Source organism: Gossypium hirsutum, chromosome D06 (assembly GCF_007990345.1).
Source record: "Gossypium hirsutum isolate 1008001.06 chromosome D06, Gossypium_hirsutum_v2.1, whole genome shotgun sequence".
In the NCBI taxonomy this organism is placed as follows: Eukaryota; Viridiplantae; Streptophyta; class Magnoliopsida; order Malvales; family Malvaceae; genus Gossypium; species Gossypium hirsutum.
Genome location: NC_053442.1, coordinates 48,064,726 through 48,082,782, shown reverse-complemented (window position 1 = coordinate 48,082,782; position 18,057 = coordinate 48,064,726). Strand labels below are relative to the sequence as shown.

The following is an 18,057-nucleotide window of genomic DNA, read 5'->3' as shown; positions in this document are numbered from 1 at the left end:
CCCAAATCGGGGTTCTACTCGAAAATAGAACAAAAAAGGTGTTTTTTGAACTTTCTGGCCATCGTGCAGGGCGGCACCGTCGTCGATGACCGGCGGTTGTCATAGTGGTCCGACGGCCAGAACTTGACTAGGTTTGGGGGCTGCTGTAGAGAAAAAAGAGAAAGGGTTTCGTTTTTTCTATTAAGGGGCTGATATGATTTTTTTTAAAAAAATTTAACTTTTACAAGCCCTGTAAAATGACATCGTTTTAGGTCTCATTCCAATAGCCTAAAACGGCGTCATTTCGTCCCTGACCCGCGCCCTGACCCAACCCGCTCCAGAGGATCTACATGTTTTCAATTTTTGGGATATTTACAACCCTGGCCCTTCCGCATTTTTGATTTGTTTTGATTTAGTCCTTTTGTGTACTCTTTTTTATTTTAAATCAGACCACAGAATTTGTTTAGTTTTTCAAATAAGTCCCTAGTTCGCTAATCCCCTAGGGAAGGGACGCGTGTCCAGGGATTGGATTTATTGTCCATTCGTCCATCGTATCTTTCTGCGCATTTCATTTAGGCCCTAATCTTTTTTTCCTTTCCTCTTAAATTCTGCCCTTTAATTTTATTTTAATTTCAAATGGTCCTGGGTCCATTTAACTTCAATTTTTTTATTTTTTTAATTTTTTTTACAAACTATTTTGTTTGTTATTTTTACTATTTTTTATTTGTTTAGTCCTTTTTAATCAAATGCCTTATTTATTTTATTTACTTAATATTTCCCTTATTTCATTTTCACATTTATTTATTTATTATTTTCTTTTATTGTATTTTTTATTTTAATTTTACTACTCCCAATGTATATTTCAATTATTATCATTATTGTGGATGTTACTTATATTATTATTGTTGTTGTTGTTGTTGATCCATATATTATCATTTGCATCATTATTCTTGTCTTTATTTATGCTTGTTAACATTATGATTCGTTAATGCCAATGCCATGTGTTAATTTTTTTACTATGCAATATTATGTCATTGTTACTTCGAATGTATGTTGCACTACCATTATTAGCCACGTATGACTCCTTTTTACGTATTAAACAATTTCTTTTCAAACATAATCAATTAAACGTATATCTTTTTAACTATTTCATTTCTTTTTTAACCCAAATTTGTAAAAAAGGAAAATCTTGAAAACATAAACAATATTTCGTGTTTTGAAATTTGAAAAGTCGTTCCCTAATTTACGGGGTTTCGATGTTCTCGATAAATCCAAATATACGAACCCCTTTTTTAAACATAAGTTTTTTAACAATCTCGGGAATAAATAAAAGATCGTGTTCTAACTTACGGAATATGATATTTTTCTAAAATCGAGATAATCGAATATCTTCCAAATAAATAAATTTTTGGCATTCATTCTTGTATCGGGGTTTAAGACATAGTGACCTAACTTACGGGACATAATTCTCTTTCTCGATTAACGTGAAATATGCCCCTTTTCTGAAAATTTTTGATATTTTAGCAAATGATCGTATTTTAAATCTCTTCAAAGCTTTCAATTTTTGAGACATTGTGACCTAACTTATGGGACATAATTCTCTTTCTCGATTAACGTCAAATATGCCCCTTTTCTGAAAATTTTTGATATTTTAACAAATGATCGTATTTTAAATCTCTTCAAAGCTTTCAATTTTTGACACTAAGATACTAATTAATCAATTAGGTACCAATTTTGGACATTACGCGGGTGTTAACTCTTCCTCGTGCGTAACCGACTCCCCAACCCGTTTTTCTAAATTTCGTGGACCAAAATCATTGTTTTAATAAATCAAGTCATTTATTAAAAATAACCACATTTCGATGTGACCCGATCACACCTTATCAAAAAAGATTGGTGGCGACTCCCGTGTTCGTTTTCGTTTTCAAAATTAAAGTCGACCCCTTTTTACAAAAAAATGGTTTTGACATAAATGTTATTAAGTTCGTTTTTAATAGAATTAAATTGTAATAAAATAAACAAAAAGGCATCATCTCTTTCTTTTCTCTTTAACCACCGAAAAACCACCATTAAAATAGAAGAAGAAAGCTTCACGCTCCCTTACCATTCGGTCAATTGCATGTAAGTGTTATTAATTTTGTTTTTAATTATTTTTATGCTTTTGTGATCGGTTTAGCTTAATCTAGCTAACCCGAGGGTCAATTCGTAAAATTGTTAAAAATTTAAGGGCTTACCATGAATGGTTTAAGTGTGTTTGTGAATTTAATTGGTAGATTATTAAGCTTAGTTGTTGAATATAAATATTTTGTTAAGTGATTTTAATGATTTTAATGTTTAGGGGTTAAATTGTTTAAATAGTAAAATTCAATGTAAATTGTGTGAAATAAGGAAAAGTATGGGTTGTTATAAGACCAAGGAAAAATAGGCTAACAGGGTTTTTAGTTAAAAATGGTGAATTTGCAAGTTACGAGTTTAAGGACTAAATTGTAAAAAAGTTAAAATATTAGGGGTAATTTTGTAAATTTACATTAAAATGAATTATAGGCTTGAATTAATTATTTTAAGTTATTTGGATTGTTTAATGGAGTTAATTATTACTTAGATCAAGAAACACTGTCATCGGGTTTAAATCGAGGAAAAGCTAAAGTTTTGGACTAGTTGTTGACTTTATTTTAGTAACCGTTTCAGTCGAGGTAAGTTCGTGTTAAATGTAATATGTTATATTAAATTATTTATATTTATTTTATTCAAATAATCGTGGTGATTACAATTATTAAATGTTGGTTGTTGAAAATTAATAAAGAAATTGAATTGTATTGGAAATAATATATCTAACCTTGAGTCTAGTAGGGTCCGTGCCGGTGTGTTGTATCAAGCTCTATGCCTAGTAGGCTTCGTGCCGGTGATTTATATTAGGCTTTGTGTTGGTGTATTTGTATCATGACTTGAGCCTAGAAGGTTTTGTGTCGATGTAATTGTATTAGGCCTTGAACCTAGCAGGCTTTATTTCTGTATGTTATATCAGGTAACTGGTACGGTAAATATTGTTTCAATTATTTGATGTTTTTCTATTTGGTTCAATGAACAAGGTATTGGTTAAAAATGAAAAACTATGTAAATGAAATGAATGATGATTTTTGAGTAATGATATAGTTTATGATGAAATGTGCAATTGAAAGGAAATGCTGGTTTAATGTATGAGTATGAGCGATGAATTACAAAAGTGAAATGTTAAATATGTTATGAAATGTTGCACCAAATGACCTTATGAGATGATATGTATAGGAAAGGAAAACTGGCTTATGATATAATAAAGTTATGCTTGGTTGTTTAACTTAAAATGTTCAGTAAGTTGAAGTTTCCTTTATACGAGCTTATTAAGCACTAGTTGCTTATGTTGTTCTTTCTCTGTCATACATATCATCAGAAAGCTTGATTTGTTGGAATCTCATCGGAACACCATCAGACTATCCATACTTTATTTTGGTAGTTTTGTTTGCTTTAGGTATTGGTTATAAATGACGTGTAAGTATGAGTTTTGGTCACTTGTGAATGCCTTGTGATTTAGATGGCTTTTGGTTAGTTGAAGTGTAAATGAAGTGGTTATACGATAGATAAGTGAGGTAAGTTTAAAATATGAAATTATGACATTGAGTTTGAGTTGATTTGAATATTTACATAGGGTACTAGTGAGGGTACATTGGTTGGTTGATGGAAATAGGTTGGGTATGTGTGATTTTGGCATGTTTTGGTCTTGTTTTAGTGAATATTGAATGGGTCTAAGAGTTGGCTAATGGTATACTTGTGGCCTAAGAATAAATTTTTAGTAAACTTGATTTTTAAGGTACATTTTCATTCACATGGTTATATGTCACACACGGTTTGTTCGTACGACCATGTGTCATTTTATGTTTCAGGTGCAGGTTTCACACGGGTTGAGAGACGGCCTACGACACGACCGTGTGGCCCTAGTCAGTGAGTTACATGGTTTTGGAACACGGGCGTGTAGATTAGCCACATTTGCGTGTGTGTTAGACACATAGCCATGTTTTTAGCCACACGGGTTAGCCCTTGTCACATGGCTTAGCCACATGGCTATATGACCCTTGTTTTCAAAATTTTTAACTTTTTCCTAACTTTTTCGGTTTGTTTTAGATTGACCCCAAAATGTTTCCAATTTATTGTTAGGGCCTCGTAAGCTCGATTTAAGGCCCGTGAATTCATGTTTGGCTTAAATTGAATGTGATTTGTTTATTGATATTTACATTGGAATATAGCTTTGTAGGTAAAGTTAAATGTTGGAAAATTCTTCGTAATAGTCTGCAACCCAAATCCAGGGGTAGAAATGGGTTAGGGTGTCACACAAAAAGCGAACAAGTACTTGTGCATTACGAAATGAAAGATTTCTTTTAAGCTCAAAAATAATTTTCATTTGAGTGCTTTCTAAAACTTTTCACTGTTTCACTCACAATGCTTTTATCACTAACCATGCTTTTATTCCACTGAATTTGTAATTTGTATTTTTTTCTTTTTAGTATATTTAGAAAAAGCCTATATACACCATATCAAACAATCTCTTCTATTTTCTCTCAATAATAATTTGAAACCAATAAAATGTCTCCACCTAAAACTTAATATCCATAACCCAACATCCATTTCTTAATGAATTTTAAGATAAATGACAAAAAAAGGGTTGAGTTTTTAACTTAGTTTAGGCTCAAAGTTTCAAAAATATAGGTTCATCAAGAAGGAATAATTTGGGGCTCAAATAATGGGAACTAGGGATAACATAGCATCAATGTTAGTTATTTAGATTCTTTGCTAATCAAACAATACCTTAGGTCATCCTTGAACATTTCACAAAACACAATTTCGATCATGCCTACATTTACTCAAATGAATGACAATTGATTCAAGCACTATTTATCTAAAAGCATCTATACAATATATCTGTCAGTTGGCATAAATCATACATATTTACGTAAAGAATGATTACCTCTAGTCTATTATGTAATTTAGCTTATTGAAATAACTAATATACTATTAAAAGAACCAAATTTTCTAACATCAATCGAAATTTACATGCTAAAAAGTCAATATTGCATCATTCAATATCAACAACCAATAACCCTAATGCCAACATATTTCAAGCATCATACAAGAAAAAAAAACAAAAGAAAGAAATTTAAAATTTTTATAGATTTTTGAAAAAAATTAAATAAAACATAAAATATGCAAACAAAACACATAAATTAAATTTTATATGTACACTCACACTTAAGTTACACATTGTCCTCAATGTGTCCCCTACTAAAGATTAGTTTGAGAAAACTCCCTTGATTTAAGATTATGTGCAGTAAAATGTTAGAGTAGTCCTCAAACTTCATTAAAGCTCTCAAAATCGTGTAGCTCTCAGTGGGTAGACCTATATAGAAAAACAAATCAAACACACCAAAAGCAAAATATTTCAATAAGAAAATAAAAACAAAATAAGAACTAGTAAAAGAAAACTTATCAACTTCATGTGTTGGTATGTGAGATATGAATACAACAACCATGTAAAAAGATAAAATTCACAAGTCAAACATAAACAAGAATGAGTCACCATGAATTCGAGAAAACACATGCCACTACCAACTCGAGGGGATTTACTACTCTAAAAAAGAATCATTTAAATTGAAAAATGACTGAATTGGGTAAAGGAGAAGGAATAAGTGGTAAAAAGGTTTCTGACCATCAACCGGTTGAGTAGCCATCGGGGATGGTGAATAAAAAAGAAAGGACTTCAAAACACCTACTTGTTATATCCTTCCACCACTTGGACACGTGTCAACAGGACAGAAGGTGTTGACCTCCCTTTGACTCCACCTAAGACAATGTTTTGGTTGACCACTTGTCTCCGACCAGGAGTGACACCCTTCTATTATCAAGTACAGTTCTTAGATATGCAAGCCCTCCCGCTCCTCGATAATAAGATGAGCTCCTACTTTTGAGGCACCCGTTTTTAAGTGTGAACACTCCTTAAGCATTAACGCATCCTCAATGCAATAACGGGTCCAATTGGGTGTAGCAACCTCATATTGATTGAATACATAACAAAATAGGTCACACGGTACACATCTTTCATGCTCTGCATGATGGCAGCTTTTCTTATGCCAACTTGTCATGTCACACTAATGGAAAATAGGGCCTCTCCTTTAAATACCCTCCCAACAATAAAGAAGGGATCGACTTTCCAACCCTAAAGTTACTTTGAGCAAATCACTCCTCTCTCTCTCTCTCTCACACTCAATCAACATCTCTTGTTCCTTTTCGGCTCTCCTCCTCTTTAGGTGAATCAGTTTCCACAGAATCACCACTTACTCCTCCGTACCTCCCATTTACTCTCATCCTTGTTAATTTAGGAATAATATTTGATGTACCCTTGGTGCATAAGTCTCATGCATCATCAGTGAGTAATAATATGACACATCATTATTAAATTAAACAAAAAATAAAGAGAACTTGTAAATAAATACTAATAATTTTCTTTAAACATAATTAAATATTAATAATAACTATTATAAATAAATATTAATAACTCTTGGATTTAGATCTACGATCTCGAATTTAGCATTCAAGGTTTTAGTATTTTTTATAATTAATTATTATTTAATTATATTTAAATAAAATTTATCTGTATTTATTTATAAGTGCTCCGTTTTTTCTGTTTTATTTAATGATGAGGTGTCATGTTATTATGGTTAATTGATGAATCATTTGAGAAAGAAATTGGTTGGACTTTGTATTTTAGTGATGAGTAAGAACTAAGTTTTATAGATGTTGGTTGATTGAAATGTTGCATGATTAATTTTAGGGTCAGGGACTAAATTGTATAAATTAGACTAAATCAAATAAACTTTAAAACCTAGAATTGACAACTCTAATGAACATTTAGATAGGTGAGACCGGGAGGAGATCCTATTGTGAACTAATTTGATTGTCCCAATTTAGTTTAGTGAGGTCGAGAGATAAATTGGACTAAATCGTATAATTGGGTAAAATGGTGACCGAGAGGTAACATTGGATTAATTAGGAATTTGATCAATTTAGATTCCTAATACAAGAATTAATTAGCAATATGGATATCAATCGACTGCTCTATTTCATTGATTTAATACTTTTGTACTTTTGTACTTATGACTTTTGTTCAATTTAGTCCTCCTAGGTATAGTTTAGTTTAATTAACCTTGAATCATGGATTGTTGTAATATAGCACTTATTCATTAGCTAGGTAGACTTCTTAATTGCATGCTTGATCATTGTCCATTCATCTTATCGCCTGATCTCTCTTGTGTTCGATCCTTGGAACGTTCTGAGTGTTCTAGTATAACACTTGCAAATATTACAATTGACTTGTAACACTTGTAGTATAAGTCGCTTTTCATTTCTCGATATTTTTTGCTAATTCTCTACTTCGTGTACATAATTTGTGGTACGATTTGTATGGCTTTGAAAAAAAATTTAAATTGACAAAAACAATCTTTATTATTTATTATATTACTAAATTTACATTTGAATAATTTTTATTTTCATTATTAAATTTTGAATACTGAAAAATATTTCATTGTATTTAGGCTTAAGGGTCAAAAAAGTCTTTAATAAAAAGTTAAAAAAGTCAAATAAGCTCTTAAAAAATACACCCAATTGAGCTCTCAGTGAAGAACAAATCAACTAGGCTCTTCCACTAATGAAAATTGTTATTGACTGATTTGACTGTTAATGGTTACTAATTACGTGGTTGACGAAATGAATGAGAAGCTGACATGAGGCATCTCACATGGATAAGTATGCTAACATGGCATGCCAGGTCTAGAAAGAATTATTTATATTTTTTGAAATTTTTAATAATTTATATTTTTTAATAACTTTTATAATTTTGAAAATAATTATGATTTTTAAATAATATTTTAGGATTCTTTAATAGATAGCCCAAAATGAATTTGGACAAATAGATGTCCAAATTTAAATGCACTTGGACATCCATTTGTCCAAATTCATTTTTTGATGTACATTTTAGATTTTTTTTTATTTTTAGGATTTTTCAATTTTATAAATATATATTATCATGGGATGTCACGTATGGCATGCCATATGGTTTTTCGTTACTTCCATCAATCACATTAGCATCTACTAACAGTCAAATCGATCAATAATTATTTTTGTTAATGAAAGTGCCTAATTATTTTTCTTTTATCATGAATAGCTCAATTGGGTGTATTTTTTTTAATTGATTTTTCTAATTTTTTTAATTAAAGGCATTCTTTTTACCAATTAGCTCATGTAAATTTGATTTTTCATTAATGGGAAGTTTAACAAATTCGATTGGAGGGTTATTGTTTTAAGCTTAATTTGATAATATTATTAAATTATTAAACTAATATATTATATTATTATAGATTTTATATAATCATCAAATTTAAATTTTGTAAATTTGAATAATTATTAGCATTTAATATTTATTATACACATGCAATGACATTGTATCTAAAATTATTTTATATTTATAATTAAAGTTTTTAAAATTTATTTTAATTCACAAATTATTTTTTATTATCAATTATAAAATTATAATATAATTATATAATATTTAAAATGCATTTTAATAAATTAAATAATTATAAATTTTATTTATATTTTAAATATTATTAATATGATCATATTAATTATTAATGCTTGTTTAGTTATCGATTTGGATTTTTAAGTTTTTGATCAGATCTATTTTGGTCTCATGCTTAAATTAGTTTTGGATTTGGATTAATTTAGACTCGAGCTTTATCAGACTTGGGTCAGCTCGAACTTTCTTTGACTTGAATTTTTCGAGCTCAAACCATTATGAGCTTAAATTTTTTGGACTCAAATCATTACAAATTCGGATAAAAACGGGCATGCTTCCGGGCTCAGGCTTCTTCTGCTGGTTATAATTTAATTCGGTAAATCCTAATTTTGATACAATTTTTCTGATTAGTTTACTGCATTTGGACTTGCAGGAAATTAAGAAACATATTTAAAGTTTTTAATTTGTGAGATGCTAATCGGATTTTGTAAATAATTTTCTCCATATATACAAGGAAACTATGGTGAGTAAATAAATTAAAAAACATCTGCATAATTGGTATGAAAATAATTTCTTAATACACTTTCCTGCAATAAGTTAGTAAATGACTAAATATAAGGCTGGCAATTAACCTATATAATTACTAACCAAAAAATGAGCCTATATAATTGGACCACACCTACAGGTTAAAGTGCTCGCACAGCACTAACAACCTAAAAAACCAAAGCTAATTAAGCAATGGAGAAGACTACTTTGATTTTTGTTGGTATCATTGCCAGCCTTGTCTCCTTTGCTTCAGCAACACCAGGGATTGCCACCTTCTACACAAATTATGTTCGTGAGTATTGGTTTTTTCTCTTTTTTATTTTCTCCTGAATGAATTGATAATCAAGTTTTGAATTATTATTTATTCAATTACTTTGATTTGAAACAATATCTAAGTATGCTATATATTGTGGTTATTGCTAGCTTCTGCATGCTTTGGAAGCCAGGATTGTTGGAAACGTGATGGGCCGAAAATTTACTTTTTATTACACACTCAATATATTACAATACGAAGATTACAAATATTTTCTCAATGACTAGATAGTCTAGCTGCTGCTAGATTTTAACTCACTCAAGGTTTGCTAACCTTCTCACTTTCACTCACGTTGCTTCTCTTATTTCTTTTTTCTTCTCATTTTTCTTCATTACAACACAAGTTCAAGCCTCTATTTATAGGCTGATAAAGTGACAACAAATGTGGCTATTAATCCACTTAATTTCCAGCCACAAAACATCTCAATAATGGAGCACTTTGTATGGCTAAAATTTCAGCACTTTGCATGGCACAAAATTGCTCCACGTCTCATGCTTCTAGATTATGCTTGGAGTGGGTTTGATTTCTAACACTCCCCCTCAAACCCAACTTTCATACCGAGCTTCTCTTTGAATTTGTTGAATGTCTCCATTTTCAACGGCTTTGTGAAAATATCTGCCAGTTGATCTTCTGTCCTGCAATGGACCAACTCCACGTTTTTGTTTTTCACTTGCTCTCGGATAAAATGATACTTCGTATCGATGTGCTTGCTTCGGCTGTGCGACACCGGATTCTTGGCAAGTGATATAGCGGATTTGTTGTCAACGTAGATGGTAATTGGACCTTCATTTGAAACACCTATTTCTCCCAAAATATTCTTCAACCACATTGCTTGGCATGTACAAGTTGCTGCGGCCATATACTCTGCTTCACATGTTGAGAGAGCAATTGTTTGTTGCTTCTTTGACGACCATGAAAAAACTGCGGAACTGATGTGGAATGCATATCCGGAAGTGCTTTTCCGATCATCCAAGTCTCCCCCATAATCGCTATCTGAGTAGCCAACTAATTTTGAATCTTGTGAGTGGGTATAGAATAAACCATGGTTCATCGTACCTTTGATATATCTCAAAATTCTTTTTGCGGCAATTAAGTGGTCTTGCTTCGGCTTCTCCATGAATCTGCTCACCAATCCTACTGCATATGTAATATCTGGTCGTGTGATTGTCAAATACCTTAAACTTCCAACGAGACTTTTAAACAACGTCGGATTTATCGACTCCCTTGTCGAATCAACACTTAGCTTCATCCCTGGATCAGCTGGCGTGACTACTGGCTTGCAATCCTTCATTTTGAACTTGTTCAAAATCTGCTCCGCATACTTCTTTTGAGAGACAAAAATTCCATCTTGCATTTGTTTCACCTCGACTCCAAGAAAGTATGACATCTCACCGATATCTGTCATTTCAAATTCTTTAGTCATAGCTTTCTTGAAATCATCAGACATACCTGGATTGTTTCCGGTGAAGATCATGTCATCCACATATAGGCATACGATCATGATATCTCCATATCCATTCTTCTTTGTGTACAGGGTGTGCTCGTGCGGGCTTTTGATGAATCCATTTCTTCGGAAGTACTCGTCGATCCTTGTGTTCCATGCTCTTGGGGCTTGCTTCAATCCATACAAAGCTTTCTTCAATCGGTAGACTTTGTCCTCCTTTCCTTGTATGCTATATCCAGGTGGTTGTTCTATGTAGACTTCCTCCTCCAAGTAGCCATTCAGGAATGCAGACTTGACGTCCATCTGATAGATTTTCCATTTGTATTGTGCTGCGACCGCTATGAGAAGCCTAATTGTGTCTATTCTTGCGACTGGAGCAAATATTTCATCATAGTCCACTCCTTGTCTTTGCTTGTAGCCTTTGGCGACTAGTCTTGCCTTGTATTTCTCTACTTTTCCTTCTTTGTTGGTCTTCGTCTTGTACACCCACTTGACACCAATCGGGCTATGTCCTTCTGGCAGACTTGTTAGCTCCCACGTGTCATTCCTTCTTATTGCAGCAATCTCCTCGTCCATGGCCTTCTTCCATTTATTGTTTTCAATTGCTTCTTCGTATGTCACTGGATCACATTCTGTCATTAGACAGAATAGTGAATAATCGAACTGCGTCTCTACAGGTTCCGTAGAATTGTAGATGTCGTTGAGACTCCGTGTTCTTGTGGGTGCTTCATCTGAGCTGCTGCTTCCGCTGCTGCTGGTTGGTGACGAAATGGCTGTTGTACCAGGACTTTGATCATCGCCTTGTTCTTCTTGGTTGATGACATCATTGTCGTCTTCGTTGAAAAATAATCCTTCCACTTTCTTTTCTTCTTCACTCCATCTCCAGTAATCCGCTTCATCGAACTCGACATCTCTTGAGATAATCAATTTCTTAGTAAGAGGATTATAAAGTCTGTAGGCCTTACTTCTTTTGTCATAGCCTATAAAGATACACTTCTCTCCTCTATCGTCAAGCTTTTTCCTCTGTTGCTCAGGAACGTGTGCATATGCAATGCATCCAAAATTTTGAGGTGTCCAACTCTTGGCTTGTGATCGCTCCATGCTTCTTCTGGTGTCTTGTGTCTTACACTTTTTGTTGGACATTGATTCAACAGATAAACTGCGCATTCAACGGCTTCAGCCCAGAAAGTTCTCGGAAGGTGTTTACCTTTTATCATGCTTCTTGCCATATCCAGAATTGTCCGATTCTTCCTTTCTGCAACTCCGTTTTGTTGTGGAGTGCGTCTGGCTGTTAACTGATGAATGATTCCATGATCCTTGCAGAAACTTTCATAAAGCTTTGCAGTATACTCGCCTCCTCTATCGGATCTGAGTATCTTCAAATATCGACCACTCTGTTTTTCCACCATTGCTTTGAACTCCTTGAATTTTTCTAGGGCTTCCGATTTTGCTTTGAGAAAATAAACCCAACATTTTCTGCTATAATCATCAATAAAAGTTAGGTAGTACCTGTTTCCACCGAGTGATTCAATGTCGTACGGACCAGATATGTCGGTGTGTAAATTTCCAATGGTCTTCTAGCTCTTCGAGATTTTCCTACTTCAAATTTCTGCCTATGCTGCTTTCCTTTGACACAGGCTTCACACAGTTGATCTGGATGATTAATACTTGGTAATCCATTCACCATATTTGTCTTCGACAACAGCTTCAAGCCAGAAAATCCGAGATGTCCGTACCTTAAGTGCCACAACCATGATTCATTCTTCAGATCCGTCTTCATGCATTTTACTTCTCCAGACTCGATGTCGAGGGTGAAAAGACAATTTCGCGTCATATCAGCTCGAACAACTAATTCTCCACTTTTGTTCCTGATGGCGAGTGAGCGGTCTTTCATATGAACTTCATATCCTTTTTCTAGGAGTTGACCAAGACTGATCAGATTGCTCTTCAAAGCTGGTACGTAGTAAACGTCTGAGATGTACTTCTTCTCTCCATTCCTTTGTGTTATAACAACCTTGCCCTTTCCTTTGATTTCTGCATGTGAGTTGTCTCCAAAAGTTATTTGTCCATGAACTGTTTCATCTAATTCTGTGAACAGCTCCTTTCTTCCACACATGTGGTTGCTTGCACCGTTGTCGAGATACCACACACTTCTCTTGCGATCTTCATTTTCTCCGTAAGTGAGAAAGACACTTGATTCCACTTTTTCGTTGCCTTCTGCTGCGACTGCTACATGGTTTCTTTCATCCACTTTGCGTGTTGATCTGCACTCGTAACTGAAATGTCCATACTTGTTACAGTTGTAGCATTGTACCTGAGATTTATTTTCTTGAAATCTGCCTCGGCCACGACCTCTAGATCCACGTCCACGGTTGGATGTTTGATAATCTTTATTTTCTTGATATCTCCCATATGATTGATTTCCACGTCCTCGTGATCCTCTTCCTCCTCTGTTTCCACCACGGTAGCCTCCACGGTATCCTCTGCGGTTTCCTCTTCCTTGGCTAAAGTTATTACTTGTTTCTCCGTCGTCGACGGACAACTTGCTATGCAAGGCTTGATCAAGATTTTCACTATCTTCATTTAGCTTCATCTTTTGCTCATGGGCTTGCAGAGAACCCACAAGTTCTTCGAGCGACATCTTTGACAAATCTTTTGATTCTTCGATGGCAACGACTACGTACTCGAATTTGCGTGTGAGTGACCGTAGAATTTTCTCCATCACTCTTACCTCGTCAAGAGTTTCTCCATTTCGTTTCATTTCATTTACCACCGATTTTACACGATTGTCATAGTCATCGATATTCTCGGAGCTCTTCATTTTTAACATTTCAAATTCAGCTCTAAGTGACTGAAGGCGTACCTTTTTAGCTTTTTCTACACCTTGAAATGATTTTTGCAAAATCTCCCATGCATTCTTCGCGTTCTTCACATCTGATATTTTCTCGAAGGTTGATTCATCCATACCTTGAAAGATACTATTCAAGGCCTTTTGATCCTTCTTTCGTGCTTCTCGTAACGCCTTCTTAGCGTCATTTGATAAAGCTACTTCTGTAGCGGCATCTCCGGGCTCGATGTATCCTTTTTCAACGATCTCCCAACAGTCTTGCGAACCGAGCAAAGCCTTCATTCGAATGCTCCAATTTCCATAATTTGTCTTCGTCAATTGTGGAACTTGTAGCTGAATTACGTCGCCCATATCGACTTGTTAGATGAACACCAAAGGTACTCCGAACTGGACACGAACCGGACACGAACCGAACTCCGAACCAAGCTCCGAACCGTAGCTCTGATGCCACTTGTTGGAAACGTGATGGGCCGAAAATTTACTTTTTATTACACACTCAATATATTACAATACGAAGATTACAAATATTTTCTCAATGACTAGATAGTCTAGCTGCTGCTAGATTTTAACTCACTCAAGGTTTGCTAACCTTCTCACTTTCACTCACGTTGCTTCTCTTATTTCTTTTTTCTTCTCATTTTTCTTCATTACAACACAAGTTCAAGCCTCTATTTATAGGCTGATAAAGTGACAACAAATGTGGCTATTAATCCACTTAATTTCCAGCCACAAAACATCTCAATAATGGAGCACTTTGTATGGCTAAAATTTCAGCACTTTGCATGGCACAAAATTGCTCCACGTCTCATGCTTCTAGATTATGCTTGGAGTGGGTTTGATTTCTAACAAGGATCAAGGAAAAATGATTGCCGCGGCTGGTGATGCATTGTGGAATAATGGGGCAGTGTGTGGGAAAATCTTCACTGTGACATGCACGGGACCCCGAAATCCGGTACCACATCCATGCACAGGCAAAAGCGTAACTGTGAAGATCGTTGATCACTGCCCGGGATGCCCATCAACCATTGATCTCTCCCGAGAGGCATTCGCTCTTACTGCTAACCCTGTTGCCGGTATCATTAACATTGACTACAACCAGTATGCATACTTCACTTCCTTATCATCTCCATTGCTTCTTCAGTGATGAAGTTCCTTTGTTTAGTGCAACTACATAAATTTTTGGGTGCTTTTTTTTCTTTGTAGGGTTTGAAGGCAATGCAAAGACCGAAGTTTCGGAGATAGATGCTTAGTGTAATGGAATACTATTTCGTTTCTAATAAATTTCATAGTAGTATGTGACAGAGAGATTTGCAATGAGATTTATTATATTATTTTTAGATGTATCTCTGCAGTAACTATAATGAATTTAAATTTTTTTATAATTGGGTAGGGATGTAGATATTTTTACCATTAGGTTAAATAATTACTGACATAATAAAAATATTATAATAGCTGTGAGATTTTAAATAATTTTAGCTTTTAGATTGAGTGAATTTTTCTAACCACATATCTATTTACACATTTTGTTAAAATAACAAATATGTATTTCAATTTTTGGTTGTAATTAAGATTCCAAACATTCATAGAAAGTTCCGAGATAATGTTTTGCAAAACAAAAATAATTCTAATTTTAAAACCGTTCGAGGTTGGGATATATAATAAATTTAAAGAATAATATAAAACAAAGTGACGTATAATAAACAAGAAAATATAGAAATCAAATATACAAGTTACCATAATACTTTCTAAAAACAAGATTTCTTTCTTATTATATCTCATCTAATATTAAGAAACAAAGACTACAACTTTAAACCGCACTCAATCAAGCTTATGACAAACATTTTCAAACAAAATAGTTTTGTTGAGTGTTTTTCTCTATCTTCTTTAGATGGCAAAGTTGTATATTTATATGATATGATTATTGTTTATTTATGTGATATTTTAGGTAGGTTTCGTGTGTGCCAACACGTACCCTACTTTAGACTTAACATGTTTTTATACAATGTGGGTTCGCCTCTGTAGTGACATGTGAACCCACATCACACGATCCCATGTGCAACAACACTTAGTGTCATATGAGCTCGATATGTGAGCCCAGTGTGCAAGCTCAATATGCGAGCTTAATGTGTGAACCATGTAGAATCCGACTCGTACCCATTCATGTTGTGGGTCAGTAATAGTATCATAACAATTTGTCCCCCACCTAGTTCAAAGAAGAGTTATAAAGTGACTTTTCTTGGAACCTAGTTCTATGAGGCAAGAAACAACATAAAGAAAAACTTATTGATTACATTTTATTCTTTAATTTGCAACATAAACTTCGCCACGTGTGAAGAAAGAGTACAGCTATTTGCAGCTGATCATGCCCTCATTTTTGGTCATTTGAATCATTAAAGTGCGAAGAAAAACCTTTTTAAAAGGAAGTTATCAGGGCCCTAAAAATAACATTATTCGAATATGAGACTCTGAAGAAAAACCATTGTTGAGGAGAGTGGTTTCAGAGCTAATATTCTTAAAATTTACATCATTCTTTCAATTTTTCTTTCTAGCTTTCCATGTGGTTGCGTTGCCCAGAACATCCCTCTGTGACACCGCGAGCAATAAGTCTAGTGGAAGCTAAGGTCTACATTTGCACCACGAAGGTGGAAAAAATGAATCGAGCATTGGCTATTCAGGGAATTCAAATGCCGAATTTTGCTTACAATTTCTCGATTCCCAAAGGGTCAAATTGCTTAAGCAACAACAACAAGGGTAGCTTTTTCTTCCACTACATGTGATAGAAGTACGGTTTCATTTACCCTTTCAGCCCTTTTTTTGTCATCTTCTTGATGAGTATAGGATAGCTCTTGGGCAGTTATCTAGTTTTTCATTATGGGTTACAATGGCTTCATTGAATAAATCTGGTGTGATAAAGTTCCATTGATCGTCCATTTTCAAATTTTGTATCAAATGAAGGCATACAATCAAGGAGGTGTGGTAGGTTTATTTTATTTCACTCCTCGTGAACACGTGGAAACTATTATTTCGAACTGGTGCTCGAATCTTCATCTAAATTGCTGCAAGTATATATGGGTTAAATACAAGTTAAATAGTGGTTTTTACTTTTCCATGGAATCGTCATGTAACACCCCTAACCCGTCTCCGTTATCAGATCAGGGTTACAGAGTATTATCGTACAAATCAGGACATTTTAAAAACATAAACAATTATCCATTTCAAATGTTTACATTTACTACCCAATTTAATTAAAGCAAAAATATACTTACGGGCCTTAAACTGTACCTACGGGGCCCTAAAAACAACTTGGAAACATCTAGGGATTAATTTGAAACAAAACAAAAAAATTTGGAAAAACTTGAAAACAAGGGTCACATGGTCATATGGTCAGGTTGTGTGACATAGCCCAAACTATATGGACATTCAAAGTCTAGAAACACTACCATGTCCCAGCCCTTGTGTCTGTTTGTGTGGGTAATTGAAATAGGGCTACACGACCATGTCGCAAGCAGTGTGCCAAATCGTGTGTGCATTTGATATTAGGTCACACGGTTGTGTCGTAGGCTTTGTGCCAAACTATGTCAAATCTGAACCTAAAAAAATAATGACACGGTTGTGTGACCCTATTTTGATTACATACACGGACGGACACACAGGTAGGGACACGGCCGTGTGTCCAGACTTCGAATGTCTACATGGTCTAGGCTATGTCATACAGCCTAGCCATATGGCACTGTGACCCTTGTTTTCAAGTTTTTCCAAAATTTTATGTTTTGTTTCAAATTAATCCCTAAATGTTTCCAAGCTATTTTTAGGGCCCTGTAGGCACGGTTAAGACCCGTAAGTATATTTTTTCTTTAATTAAATTGGGCTATTAAATGTTAACATTTGAATTGCATAATTGTTTCTATTTTGAAAATGATATCTTAATTTGTATAGTAATACTCTGCAACCCTAATTCAATGACGGAGACGGGCTAGGGGTGTTACAGGTCAATACCTAGTAAGGATGTGTGTTCAAAGAAGTGAGAAATTATGATAAAGATAGGTTGGGGGCAGTATTATGGACTTTGCCAGGGTTGCATGCTAGATCTAAAGGAAGTGCTAACTGCGAGGAATGTATTTCGATATTGCCTCTTAAACCTAAGCCCCAATGGATGAAGGCAAGCTGGTGCTGATAATGGTGCGGACACTATTGGATTACTACGTGCATAGTTCACTTGCCTAATTAAAGCTATTGACGAGTTGGGGCTCATATTATTAGGGAACAGAGATAAGCTTAAAATTTATTTGTATAATTTTTGTAAATTAAAGCCCCATGCATGTTCTTCGAAA

At 34.3% G+C, this 18,057-nt stretch overlaps 1 protein-coding gene across 1 annotated transcript; it reads left to right on the top strand.

Annotated features, from left to right (window-relative positions):
* The first annotated feature begins 9,313 nt into the window (after positions 1 to 9,313).
* On the top strand, positions 9,314 to 14,870 carry LOC107900405 (putative EG45-like domain containing protein 1). The gene is made up of 3 exons (XM_041095595.1): positions 9,314 to 9,413; positions 9,545 to 9,571; positions 14,557 to 14,870. Exons 1-3 carry the CDS (start codon positions 9,314 to 9,316, stop codon positions 14,868 to 14,870), a joined length of 441 nt encoding a protein of 146 aa, XP_040951529.1.
* Positions 14,871 to 18,057: the final 3,187 nt, after the last annotated feature.